Here is a 14,378-nt window from a genome sequence, read left to right on the forward strand (position 1 = left end):
AAGGGCTGTGTCAGGATGCTGCCTTCTTCCCTTTCTTCTCCCTCTTTTTTCTAAACACTTCCATGCCTTGTAGTTCTTTTGCTTTCTCTTCTTTTTCTCTCTACTACCCTCCATCTTCCATATCAGCCGACCCAGAGGGCACAGCTTACTCCTCCCCGGACACCGACACCACCATCAAGCACAGCCCTGATGGACCCTTTAATGCAGCCCTTCAACTCCATCTTTGAAGCCCTCCAACTTCACACCTTTGGGAAGCCCGTCGCCAATGACTCCGTCTGCTAGCCAGATCAACAAGGACAACGAAACCCCCAACTTGAGGACAGCTGAAATCCCTTGACTGAAGAGGCCAGCAACCTTCTACAGGAACAAGGCACCTTGTGCACTCCATCCACTATGTTTATAGCTATGCTCGCTATTATTGCTTGTCAGTTTTCTTTCGAGTCTTAAACAACCCAATCAGAGGTGGCCACTAATTTACATGTGCTATCATTTAAAAAATAAAAAAGGGGGAATTTGCCGGAAGCCGGTCCATCCTTGCTGCTTAACAGTTGCTGCAGGGAAGAAACATCTGCACAGCATATGTTTCAAGGGACCTGGCATATATGGCATACTGTTCTTAATATGTTTGCTCACTTTCTTGGTGCTATGTGTTTTAACCAAGGTCACCTCTCCAAGAAAGGTTGTTTCCCCAGGTAGGGATTTTCCCCTGAAGTTAGGGAGGGAATAAAACCCCTTAACTAAATGCCAGGCAGATAGTTAATCACTTCAACTACGAACAATCCCTGGAATGGAGATAAGAAACGCCCTAACCTTTGGAATAGAAATTGATAGGATTAAAATCAACTGGTATAAATACAAATGTAACAAGACAATACAAGACAGAACTTGGCTAGAGATCCTGGCTAGGCTGCTATCAACTGAACGCTGTCTCAGTGTCATTCCTTCACACCTTTGGGAACCCCTGGACCTGCTGGGGCTGGACCCCAACAGGGAACCTCGGGCCCCAGGCGGTTCCTGCGCAGGGGCTGGGCCCCTCTGTGCTCCAGGACTTTGACCTGTCTAGTTCGTGGCTGCCGGGCCGTCTGGACTCCAGGCCTTCCCCAGCAGGGCGCCCTCACGCTCAAGGAGTGGGTCGCCATGGCGACGCCAGCGTCACTGGAGCGCTGGGTGCAGGATGAGCTGCACGCAGTGCTGGGGCTGAGCGAGAAGCACGTGGCGCAGTTCCTGATCGGTACGGCGCAGCGCTGCAGCTCGGCCGAGGATTTCTTACAGCGCCTGCCCAACACCGACACCCTGGACCTCAGCGGGCCTGCGCGGGACTTCGCCCTGCGGCTCTGGAGCGAGGTGCCTCGGGAGGCGGTGGTGGAGAAGCCAGCCCGGGCCGCCGAGCGAGAGGCCCGAGCCCTGCTGGAGAAGAACCGATCGTATAAGTTGCTGGAAGACAGTGAGGAGAGCAGTGAGGAGAGTGTGGGTAGGGCTGGGAGCCGTCTCCAGAAGAAGCGTAAAAGGCGGAAACACCTCAGGAAGAAACGCCAGGAGGAGGAGGAAGAGGGAGAAGAAGAGGATTCTGGGAGAGGGAAGAAGACACGGGGGAGCCGACAGCAGACAGAAAAGCCAGAGTCGGAGGACGAATGCGAGCGGACAGAGCGAGAGCGCCTCCAGGACCTGGAGGAGCGCGACGCGGAGCGGGTTCGGCAGCGGGACAAGGATCGGACTCGCAATGTCCTGGAGCGGTCAGACAAGAAGGCTTATGAAGAGGCGCAGAAGCGCCTCAAGATGGCTGAGGAAGACCGGAAGAACATGGTCCCTGAGCTGCGGAAGAAGTCCCGCCGCGAGTACCTGGCCAAGCGGGAGCGAGAGAAGCTGGAGGACCTGGAGGCCGAGCTGGCGGATGAGGAGTTCCTTTTTGGGGACGTGGAACTGAGCCAGCATGAGCGGCGAGAGCTCAGATACAAGCGGTGAGTGCGGGATCTGGCCCGGGAGTACCGGGCAGCCGGTGAGCAGGAGAAGCTGGAGGCCACCAATCGCTACCACATGCCCGAGTTGACGCGAGGACCGCCAGTGCGAGCTGTGGATCTGGTGGAGGAGGAATCCGGCGCCCCCGGGGAGGAGCAGCGGCGCTGGGAGGAGGCCCGGCTGGGGGCCGCCGCCCTGAAATTTGGGGCCAGAGATGCTGCCTCCCAGGAGCCCAAGTACCAGCTGGTACTCGAGGAAGAGGAGACCATCGAGTTTGTCCGGGCCACTCAGCTGCGGGGCGATGAGGAGCCGGCAGCTGCGCCCTCTCCCACCCAGGCCCAGCAGCGGGAGTCCATCCAGGCCGTGCGCCACAGCCTCCCGTGTTCCCCTTCCGCGGGGAGCTCCTGGCTGCCATTGCGAGCCACCAGGTCCTCATCATCGAGGGCGAGACAGGCTCGGGGAAGACCACCCAGATCCCGCAGTATCTCTTTGAGGAGGGTTATACAAAGAAGGGTCTGAAGGTCGCCTGCACCCAGCCCAGGAGAGTGGCCGCCATGAGTGTGGCCGCCCGAGTCGCTCGGGAGATGGGCGTGAAGCTGGGGAGTGAGGTGGGCTACAGCATCCGCTTTGAGGACTGCACGTGCGAGCGGACGGTCCTCCGCTACCTGACCGACGGCATGCTGCTCCGCGAGTTCCTCTCGGAGCCCGACCTGGCGAGCTACAGCGTGGTGATGGTGGACGAGGCTCACGAGCGGACCTTGCACACGGACATTCTCTTTGGATTGATCAAAGATGTGGCTCGCTTCCGACCTGAGCTCAAGGTCCTGGTGGCTTCGGCCACGCTGGACACTGCCCGCTTTTCCACCTTCTTTGCTGACGCCCCCGTCTTCCGGATCCCTGGACGCCGGTTTCCAGTTGACATCTTCTACACCAAGGCTCCGGAGGCCGACTACCTGGAGGCCTGTGTCGTGTCTGTGCTGCAGATCCACGTGACGCAGCCCCCTGGGGACATCCTGGTGTTCCTGACGGGACAGGAGGAGATCGAGGCTGCCTGCGAGATGCTCCAGGACCGCTGCCGCCGCCTGGGCTCCAAGATCCGGGAGCTGCTGGTGCTGCCCATCTACGCCAACCTGCCCTCCGACATGCAGGCCCGCATCTTCCAGCCCACGCCCCCCGGGGCACGCAAGGTGGTTGTGGCAACCAACATCGCCGAGACTTCACTCACCATCGAGGGCATCATTTACGTGCTGGATCCAGGGTTCTGTAAGCAGAAGAGCTACAACCCTCGCACGGGCATGGAGTCACTCACGGTCACACCCTGCAGCAAGGCCTCAGCCAATCAGCGAGCGGGCCGGGCTGGCCGGGTGGCGGCCGGGAAGTGCTTCTGCCTGTACACCGCCTGGGCCTATCAGCACGAGCTGGAGGACACCACGGTGCCCGAGATCCAGAGGACCAGCCTGGGCAACGTGGTGTTGCTGCTCAAGAGCCTAGGGATCCATGACCTCATGCACTTTGACTTCCTGGACCCTCCCCCGTATGAGACCCTGCTGCTGGCGTTGGAGCAGCTGTATGCTCTGGGAGCCCTCAACCACCTTGGGGAGCTCACCACGTCTGGTAGAAAGATGGCAGAGCTGCCAGTGGACCCCATGCTATCTAAAATGATCCTGGCTTCTGAGAAGTACAGCTGCTCAGAGGAGATCCTGACAGTGGCCGCCATGCTGTCCGTCAACAACTCCATCTTCTACCGGCCCAAGGACAAAGTCGTCCACGCGGACAACGCCCGCGTCAACTTCTTCCTCCCTGGGGGGGACCACCTGGTTCTGCTAAACGTGTACACACAATGGGCTGAGAGTGGTTACTCTTCCCAGTGGTGCTATGAGAACTTTGTCCAGTTCAGGTCGATGTGCCGAGCCCGGGATGTGCGAGAGCAGCTGGAGGGGCTCTTGGAGCGGGTGGAAGTTGGCCTCAGTTCCTGCCAGGGGGACTATATCCGTGTCCGCAAGGCCATCACTGCCGGTTACTTTTACCACACGGCACGGTTGACTCGCAGCGGCTACCGTGCAGTGAAACAGCAGCAGACAGTGTTCGTTCACCCCAACTCCTCCCTCTTTGAGGAACAGCCTCGCTGGCTGCTCTACCATGAACTTGTTTTGACCACCAAGGAGTTCATGCGACAGGTATTGGAGATTGAGAGCAGTTGGCTTCTGGAGGTGGCACCTCACTATTATAAAGCCAAGGAGCTAGAAGATCCCCATGCCAAGAAAATGCCCCAAAAAACAGGCAAGACACGTGAAGAGCTAGGGTAAAGAAAAGAACCGTAAACAGAACACGACATCAGCTCCATCTTCTCCACGTTATTTCTATCCATTAATAAAGTAGTTTTGGGATAAAGCTTGTGGGAACTTTTGTAAGCTAAAAAAATAAATAAAAAATAAATCGAACTGGTGACCCTCCAATGCGCAGGCAGGTGCTCGAACCACTTAGCAACACTGGTCAGGGCTGTATTTTCTCTGTGTGTGCTCACTGTTCCAAGAACCAAAACCATCCACTGTCCTACATGGCTTGGAGATGAGATGGAAACTACCCCCCACCGATGCACACATACACAGCCTACTGTGTACAGCCTAGACTCCACGTTAACATGACTCACCATTCCTCTGTCTTCCCTCGCATCACAGGCCGCTTTTACCCAGGCGAAAATTCATTATTATTCATTACAGAAACTTTTCAAAAGACCCATCAACTCTTTAATAAAAATCACCAAGAGTTTACGCCCTACAACCCTTTGCCTCAAAATACTCACCTTTCTGCTTCCACCAATCCGAATTCTGGCAGACCCTGATTCTTACCCAAAACTCATCAAACCCCTGCATTCGAAGGTCTACCTTCAACTAAATGGATTCCCAGCAGACTCCAGCTTCGCCTTCCTCTTCTGAGACCTTCTAGGCTCTGTGAGCAATAAACTCAGTCTCAGAGGAGCCACTGTCTGGGTTTCTATTGTTAATAGTTTCTTTCTTATTGATTTGTAGGAGCTAGTTCATACAACTGAGATAAAACTAACCAGCTGCAGGAACCTGAGAAGAAGGAACTAGAAAGAAGCAGGGTGGTGGGCCATGAAAGGGAGCTTAGATATTTTTTTCCCAGTGGGGAAACAAGGGGGTGATTCAGTTGAATCACATTATGAGATGATCACTGTGACTCACTGTGGATGCATGGGCTTCAGAGGGTAGAGGAGGAAAGTGATGAGAGGCAGTTTGATCCAGGGTGGTGGGATCTGACATGGAGAGAAGTGGTCAAATTTGGGATGTATCTGGGAGGACGGGGGGGGGGGGGGGGGGCGGAGAAGCAACAACAGATACACTGGGTATGATGGAGAGAGAGGAGTCAAAGAGGACCCCTTAGATTTGGGTCCTGAACAAATGGATAAATGGAGTTGCCATCCCCTGCCATGCTGAGGAAAGGGAGGGAGGGCGAAGTGGGGTAGGAGGAAGGGCATGGGTGTGGTGGAGGGAGAGAACTGGTCACTTCAGTCAGGGGAGAGGGGTCGGTTTACAGGCAGGGGTGAGTGACAGGTGAATAGGGCTGAGCAAAATAAGGACCAGAGTGATTCAATAGAGATGGGAGTGCTGCTGGAGAGTAACTTATATTTTAAACTCTGTATATGAAGCAGTTTGTTAGCTACTTCCAATTATTTTATCAGTATAAATAAACTTGACACCCAAATTGTTATTTTCAACCCACAAAAGCCTTTTATTTTCTTTGGTACATGTCGCACATTCCTATCCGACATTTCCCAAAATAGTGCCACTGAAGAAATCCAGAAAATAGGCTTAACTGCTCTCCAAATAAAATCAGCAACTCAGAAAACAGTTTGTGCATGTTCCATTTTTGCGGACCAGCCACAGAAGAAAGCAGCTTTGTTTTATGAAATCTAATTAAATCACTAGGAAAAGCGAAAGACTTGGTAACAGGCAGAAGTTTTCCCCTGTAGATACTGGGCTGCTGTGTCACTCTGTCTTGTGATTAACTGAGGCATTGGGTCCGCGTCACCAGCAAATGTCATCACAGTACCGTGTGACCTTCTCTGCGTCAGAGGGCAACCTGCAGTCGGAGCATCCTTCAAAGAACAGGCTACGACAATTAAAGGACATTTGTGTCCCTGAGTCATACCAACTGCAATCGTTTATCTCACCATTAAGCCAATTTATTTAGATGCAGATGGCACAGACTGATTAAAAACTACTCAGTAGCCAATATTCCATTGGCTGCTGAGATGAGAATTAATAGACACAAGCCAGAAACATTCATATAATCCCGACAGCTCCTCAGGGGAACTGTGCTAAGTCATTTTCCTGATTGTAACAATTAGCCCAGGTGAGCCAGCCTTCCGCCCCCCCCCCCCCCCCCCCCCGCTTCCACTGCAAACTGCTTAAATTGTGGATTTCATGTCTTTGACGACAATGCATTATAAAGCCATCAGGATTTTAGATCATTGTCTTGGTTATCAACTATGGTGAATTTTAGAAATCAAAGATTTAGGGATGTTCACCACAGAATCCTGGGATCACAGGATTATTTTTCCATTTCAGGAAGAATAGATTTTTTGATGCTGACTCATACTTACATTCTGGGAATAAGTCCCAAAGGACCATCGATGAAGCCAAATGCTTCGGAACTGTGTGGTCAGAGCGGGGCTTGGGGTAGTAGCAGTGTGGTAAGAGGGGACGTGAGTGGCCCACCAGCTGCAGAGCCTGGAGCTACAGGTGAGCCAACAGGCAGCATCCGAGGACAAACAATCCGACTAAAGAGTCAGCACAAAGGAGCTGGGCAAGGGGCAGAGTCCAGGTGCAGGGAATGGAAGGGAACCAGGGACACCAGTGGAAACAAGACAAACAGCCAAACAAACAGGCAGGTCTATCACACTTCTGAACATTCTACTAAGGCACAGCGTTTGCATTCTCTCTAGCAGGGCCACGCATGGATAAGGCAAGGTGGCTCTGACCCAGACTGGGGCCTTTGCTGGGCAGGAAATTTCCCTTTTTTATTTAAATGTACTTTTTTCATATATTTTTATTGATTTCAGAGAGGAAGAGAGAGATAGAAACATCAATGATGAGAGAGAATCCTGGATCGGCTGCCTCGGGCCCACAACCCAGGCATATGCCCTTGACCGGAATCGAACCAGGGATCCTTCAGTCTGCAGGCCGACACTCTAGCCACTGAGCCAAACTGGCTAGGGCTAAATGTAATTTTTAAGGACACAGTATAATGTGTGTGATGGCCATTCCAAAAGAACGAGTTCTCCTTGAGGGCTGAGTACAGAGAAAATTCACTTCTAATTGTTGAGCTTTCTCACAAAGAGATTAGCAACAAGTTCACCACAGGAGTCCTGAATTGATGGAAACCAGAATTTGATAACTTTTAGTAAGTACAACCAATAACATTTATTCATTAAAAATGAAAATTCCAATGGTAAGGCACAGTGTTGCAAAACTAGAGGAAGATTTAATAAAGAAGATATTCAAAGGGCCAATGAATACATGAAAAGATGCTCATCTGCATTAGTCATCAGGGAAATTAAAATGAAAACCAAAATAATATTACACATCTACTGAAATGGCTAAAATTGAAAAGACTGACAATGAAAAGGTAGCAAGGACTCAGAGCAGTGGGGACTTGCAGACACTGCTGGTGGAGTGTAAATTGGTACAACCACTTTGGACAACTCTTTGGTGCTATCTCCCAATGTCAAACATAACATACCCTAGGAGTTGGCAATTTCACTCCAAGGTTTTACTCTCATCCAATAAAAATTGGGTCAAAAGCACCAACAGAGATGAACTAAGATATTCTTAGCAGATCTATTGGTAACAGCCCCAAACTGAAAACAGCCCAGATGTTTGCCAAGAGGTGACCAGATGAACCAATTATGGTAATGGCATACACTGAAGTATGATACCGCAATAAAAACGAACAAATTATAACTCTGTGCAACAACATGGTTGAATGTCACCAAATACTGAAAAAAAAAATTAATGGCTAATATTACATGGCAGGACAAGAGGTATCTCTGGGGAAAGAGAGGAGGAGGAGGGGGCAATACCAGCACTCTGGGATGCTTGGTGATGCTCCATTTTTAAAAAAATATTTTTATTGATTTCAGTGAGAGGAATGGAGACAGAGAAACATCAATGATGAAAGTGAATCATCGATCGGCTGCCTCCTGCACATCCCACACTGGGGATTAAGACCACATATGCCTGGGCATATGCCCTGACTGTGAATCAAACCCATGACATCCTGGTTCAAAGGTCGATGTTCAACCACTGAGCCACGCTGGCCATGTTGGGCTTTTTTTTTTTTTTAAATTTAATTTTTACATGGGTCATGGTTACATAGGTGTATGAGAATTCATAGAGCTACTCCCCCTTATGATTTCTAAACTTCACTATGTGTTTCTTTTACTCCAATAATAACTTTTAAGTTTAAAAAAATAGGAGGTAATCCATATTCAGAAGCTTGTAGGGAAGCCCCAGTGACCATGACCCTTCCCCCGCCACATACACACCTACACCCAATGCTTCCCACTTGGTTGAGCTAAGTCTTCAAAACCAATCACTAGATCCATTTCTCTGACCTGTTTCTATAGGCAGCATTCACTAATTCACAAATGATGGAGGGCCTGTTGTGGGCCAGGCACTGTGGGGAACACAAAGATGAATGAGACAGGCTTGTGAATTCCCTGGGAGCTCAGAGCCTATGGAAGCAGAACTGCTTGTGAAAGGGCGAGGACTACGCCCTCCATCTTACCCCGGGTCCTCCATTTTTGGGCAGAGCCATGTGCTTGGCAAGGCTTCTTCCCAGAAACCCAAGCCTCTGCTAGCCACACCCAGGATTTCTCTGGACTAACCAATAATAATCAAGGGAAGTGCACGCCATCAATGTGACCACATCCTGTGTAACGAGACACCGACTTGCGCCTGGCCAATCGGCAGGACCCACAGTCACCTCCCCACCCCTTACTCCACCCCCCTATAAAACTCCTCTTCCCATCCGGCTAGCCCTCTCTCTGCCACTGGGCTTACCGTTGCATCGGTGAGTGTGGTCAGGGAGCCGAACTAGTTCGAAATAAAGGACTCTTTGCTTTTGCATTGGACTCGCTAGCTCCCTGGTGGGCTCTTGGGAATCTTGAAATCTGGGCATAACACTTGCTAATTCCATACCTGACTGAACACTCTACACACATCTTCTCATCTAACTCACATCTTCTCATTTCCTTCTCTCAGAAACTCAGTCCATAGGTCGTGGCAGGGCTCATCAAGCCCAATTCCTATGAGCTGCAGAGCAGTGGTCTGCCCTGTGCGCCAGGCCTGGCAAGGTGTCATGTTATCATGGTAACTCCTGCTAATACACAACAGGCATCACTAATCAATCACAATCCTCCTCCTCATAGCACCTTTGACAATTCTAATAAGACCAGGACCAGCCCATGAGGTGCCATTTATCTGCTATTCTTATTTTTAAAGTTTTTAAAAATGTATTTTTATTGATTTCAGAGAGGAAGGGTGAGGGATAGAGAGTTAGAAACATCAATGATGAGAGAGAACCATTAATTAGCTGCCTCCTGCACGCCCCCTACTGGGGATTGAGTCTGCAACCCAGGCATGTGCCCTTGGCCGGAATCAAACCAGGACCCTTCAGTCCACAGGCCACTGCTCAATCCACTGAGCCAAACCAGCTAGGGCTATCTACTATTTTTGAGTCTATAGCAGATCCCTTTGCAACCGTTGTCCCTCTTCATTTGAAAACATCACTGGGGAGAGTTGAAGGCTATTCCCAGTCATTTACCCCTGGCTGTGAATGAAGTTGAGGCTTATCTTGGAGGCATGCACAGAGCCAAAAGCACACATTCAATGCAGATCTAGGGGGTTAAAGAAAAATGGTTAAGCCCTGCAGGAAACTTGCTTATAGTACTATTTTGCTTCAAGTAGAACTAGCCTTGGTGATAAAAGGTAAGCTGATAAATTAAGCCTCCTGGAAAGTAGGGGCACTGGAAGAGACCCTGAGATCCCCAGTGGGATTTCAGTTCACAAAATGTGCTTCCAACTCAACTCCTGGTCTCAGCAGAACTCCTCAAATGAGAGGATTTATCAACACACTTTATTGGTGCCCCACACAACCATCCATCCTCCATTATTAATCTTGGTGGCAGTGACCCGACCCCATCTGCGTGTAATCTGTCCTTGGTTGGGCAAGTGGCTGCTTCCTTCCTCCAATGACTCACACAATTGCTCTGCTCCCAGAAAGAAAGGCCTCACTGGGGGCAGTTGCTAAATCAGAGCACTTGGTCCATCGTTATCAGTAAAGAGTAAACAAGTCTCCGGTCAGTGTGGGACTCTGTAGTTCTTTTGTTTCATTGTCATATAAAAGGGGAAAATACTTTTGAAAACTAATAAATTTTAAACGCTTCAAGCTCTTACTACTTCACTTTAAGTGTGGTTTGCTATATTTTGCAGGCTTCTAATTCACTCAGAGAATTACAAAATTTCTAGCCAGAAGTACCTTTGGGTAGCAATTCAACATTGTTTTCACTGACACTAAAGCGGAAAGAGGGACCCACTCAGAGAGACACACGACCTGGAAGACCAGCTTCCTGCCTTCCAACCTCCAGTCAGGAGCAGCCCTGTCTATCCCCTGGCCTCTCCTGTGATTTTCTAAGCAAGAATAAACACACATGTGCACGTACACACACACACACACACACACACACACACATCACCCATCATCCCTGACCCATACGGATGGACTTTTCAGGAAATTAGGGAAACAGAAGAGCTCTCTCTTTAGTGCCTCCATCGTCCTTGGCCCTCTGCTCTCTCACTAACCCCCATCACCACTATGATGAAGTTCTCATTCAGGGTTAAGAAAAGAAGTAATTTGATGAATTCCAACTATCTCTCCGGTGGTTATGTGTATTTTTAGAAAGAAGTCAGGTAGGGTTACTTATACACACACACACACGTCTATTACCAAATTTCTGTAGAAACATTTCTGAAATGGTGGAGGAAGGACCTCTGAAAATCCACACCTCCACAAAACAAGCGAGAACACTGACTGCAGCCTGTGGCACCCGAGGAACACCCGTTCAAGAAAACCTGCTGAATCTCGGTGAGACACTGAGCTCTGTGCTGGAGCTTGCCTTAGTCCCCCCGCCTTTCCCCAGCTCCACAGGAGCCTTGAAAACAATAGCCCACAAACATGGGAGTTGTGAAAGTCAGTCAGCCTAGCAGCCCCTCAAGGGAGAAAAATGGGTCTGGAGCTCCCCCAAAGCCTATCCCCAGAGCACTATCACTATGTGACCTGTTGGGCAGAATCCCCAAAACTCTCTTCTTAAGTTTATTATTATATAACCTTACTCAGAGCTCACTCCATTTAAACAACCCTCTTCCTAGAGCATTTGTAAACAAACGAACAATACGTGCCAATTGTTTGAAATTGCAGCTACCTGAGGTAGTAAAACAACTTGGGGCTGATCAAAAAACTGAAAAGAAAAAGCTGGGGAATGAGATATCTACAGGAGGCTTGGAAAAGCTCTGACATATTCCTGGGAAACAAGAAGACAGCATACATTCGCAGGGCTGTGTACATGCCCAGGGAAGACTTGAAAAGTCCCTATCTTTGTTTCTTTCTTTTTTTTAAAAATATATTTTATTGATTTTTTACAGAGAGGAAGGGAGAGGGATAGAGAGTTAGAAACATCGACGAGAGAAACATCGATCAGCCGCCTCCTGCACACTCCCCACTGGGGATGTGCCCGCAACCAAGGCACATGCCCTTGACCAGAATCAAACCCGGGACCCTTGAGTCCGCAGGCCGACGCTCCATCCACTGAGCCAAACCGGTTAGGGCAGTCCCTATCTTTCATCTCTGGCTGACTTTGAAGCTCTGCACAAGCCAACAGTGAAGGCTAAGGCAGAGTTGTAAACCACCTGCACACACATACACACACACACACACACACACACACACTCATGGTCCCCCAGCAAAGAATCGGGCATTTACTGCTTCATGCATTTAAAGAAATCAATGTCCAATCATTAGTTGTCCATCAAACTAGTGAAGCAGAGATCAATGGACACATGATAAAAAATACAGAATGGCCAAAACCGGTTTGGCTCAGTGGATAGAGCGTCGGCCTGCGGACTGAAAGGTCCCGGGTTCGATTCCGGTCAAGGGCATGTACCTGGGTTGCGGGCACATCCCCAGTGGGAGATGTGCAGGAGGCAGCTGATCGATGTTTCTCTCTCATCGATGTTTCTAACTCTCTATCTCTCTCCCTTCCTCTCTGTAAAAAATCAATAAAATATGTTTTAAAAAAAAATACAGAATGTACAAAATTAGTCCCAAAAAGTCACTAAATGAACAACAATAAACCCTGGAAGGGGAAATATGATTCCCAGAATTGCTGTATTCTATTATAAAAGATACCCAATTTCCACCAGAAACATTACAAAACCGGCAAAGAAACAAAAGTGTGTTTTAAACACAGTGGGGGAAGTAGCCAAGAGAAACCTAGACAAAGATTTCTTTTGGACTTACTCAACAAAGATTTTTAAAGACCTCTAATAAACAGATTCAAAAAATTAAAAGAAACTATCAAAAATTAAAGGCATGATAAGAATGTTTCAACAACTAGAGGTTATCAGTAATGTGATATTAAGAATGAAGATCTCCTTTGAATAACTTAGCCTTCCACCTTAGGAAACTGGGAAAAGAAGAGCAGTCTAAATGCAAAGCAAGCAGAAAGAAGGAGATAGTAAAGCTTAGAATGGAAACAATAGTCGCTGTGTGTTATCTCTGGGAAAGTGAGCCCCTGAGAGGAGACAGCCATCTTCACAGGCGATGTGAAAGGGCGTTGATAGCAAGCTTCTGAGCCAAGAGTTTGAGGTGTTTGGTTTCTACAGAGTATCATTGTTGCAAAGGGCCTTGGGCAAGTGATGGGACAGACAAGTAATATGAGATAAACACCTACTGTCATTTCCTGTTCCCAGAGGTAAGGTCCAGACTCCAAGTTTTGACAGTTCTAAGAGGGTCAAACCTCAGATTGTCCTGCCCCCCAATCCCCAGTCACTTTCACCTCTGGTAATTATAAGAGACACTTTCCCATCCTTTGCAAAACTGTCCACAAGTGGCTGGATCAGTAGCGACAAGGAGAGAAAAGACCCTTGACAGAGAGAGCTCTGGACCTGCAGTGACCGTAGCAAAGGTTGAGAAGGATCCCAGGAACACATGGCAAGAAGGGAGAGGCATGTGGCTGGCAGCCTCCAGTCCTGCATACTAAGTGAGGAGTCCCAGGCTGGAACAGCCCATTCTCCACACGTGGTCCCTGGGAGCATGACCCCAAAACCTCTGAACCAAGAGTACACAAGTATTTGTATGATTCACTGCCCAAGGGAATGTACAGATGGAAACATCAGGCTGAAACAGACTGAGAGGTAACATCTATCACATGTTCAATATTAATTAATACGATGACACGGCAGCCAAGAAAGTGAATACAATCTCAGGCTCCATGGATGTAAGTAAACTGTCTGCAATGAGAGAGCATCTCCCTGTGGTCTGACAGCCGGAGGGCACAGAACTCCTTGCCCCAGTCTAAGCACCACCATATGAAGAGGGCACACAAACAAATGACAAGATGGCAGGTACTTGAGGGAGACTGAAGAACACTGGCATTGTCAAAGGAATAGGGTGGGAAGGTCACTGGGAATTTAAGAAAAATGTAGGAAGTGTAGCTAGAGAAGAAAAATATTAGCATGGGGAAGTAGGAGTAGAAATGAGATTGTATCCCAAATATTTTAAGAGCTACCACATGGAAAGAGGATTAGATGCTATTTAGGATGATTGATTACAAAAGGCTATGCTAGAATGAGAGTCACCAGGGGAGTGGAGGCAGATTTCAACTTCACACCAAGATGAGCTTTTCTGCCTAGAAATGTCCTCTTGCTTTTGGCATAATTTAGCCTCAACATTAATTAAAAGCCATTTAGATAAGAAACCAATATTTGCTATTCCCTTGGATAGTAGCTTCAAAAAGATTTCTGTGAAATTACTGATAATAATCTCAGGGAGAAATGGGAGAATAGAGAAAAAAATTCCCTAGGAAGAATCATATTCTACAAACCACCCATTTTTCCAATGATTAAAAAAAAAAAAGAGCAAAGACTTCTAGTAAGTGTTTTGGTGACTAGATTCAAAATCAAATGTGGAAATTAGACGTAATTCTACTCCAGCAAAAGTTCCTATGAAAATGGGGAGAAACTTTTAGTAATTTGAGCTTCCAAAGGATGGACTGAGAATCAGGAGGGTCCATGGGTGAAGAGCAGGATCCTAGCAGAGGACCCTGGAAAAGAGATTTTTGT

At 48.5% G+C, this 14,378-nt stretch overlaps 1 protein-coding gene across 1 annotated transcript; it reads left to right on the top strand.

The window, feature by feature from the left end:
• Window positions 1-1,137: 1,137 nt before the first annotated feature.
• On the top strand, window positions 1,138-4,300 carry LOC308522632 (pre-mRNA-splicing factor ATP-dependent RNA helicase DHX16-like; the record flags this gene model as incomplete). Its single annotated transcript, XM_081096104.1, is given in 3 exon segments — window positions 1,138-1,959; window positions 1,963-2,329; window positions 2,332-4,300. Coding segments are annotated over 3 exon segments (3,120 nt in total). The 3' UTR covers window positions 4,263-4,300.
• Between the last annotated feature and the right edge of the window lie 10,078 nt (window positions 4,301-14,378).

Source organism: Myotis nattereri (assembly GCF_964212035.1).
Source record: "Myotis nattereri genome assembly, chromosome: 7".
Classification (NCBI taxonomy): domain Eukaryota; kingdom Metazoa; phylum Chordata; class Mammalia; order Chiroptera; family Vespertilionidae; genus Myotis; species Myotis nattereri.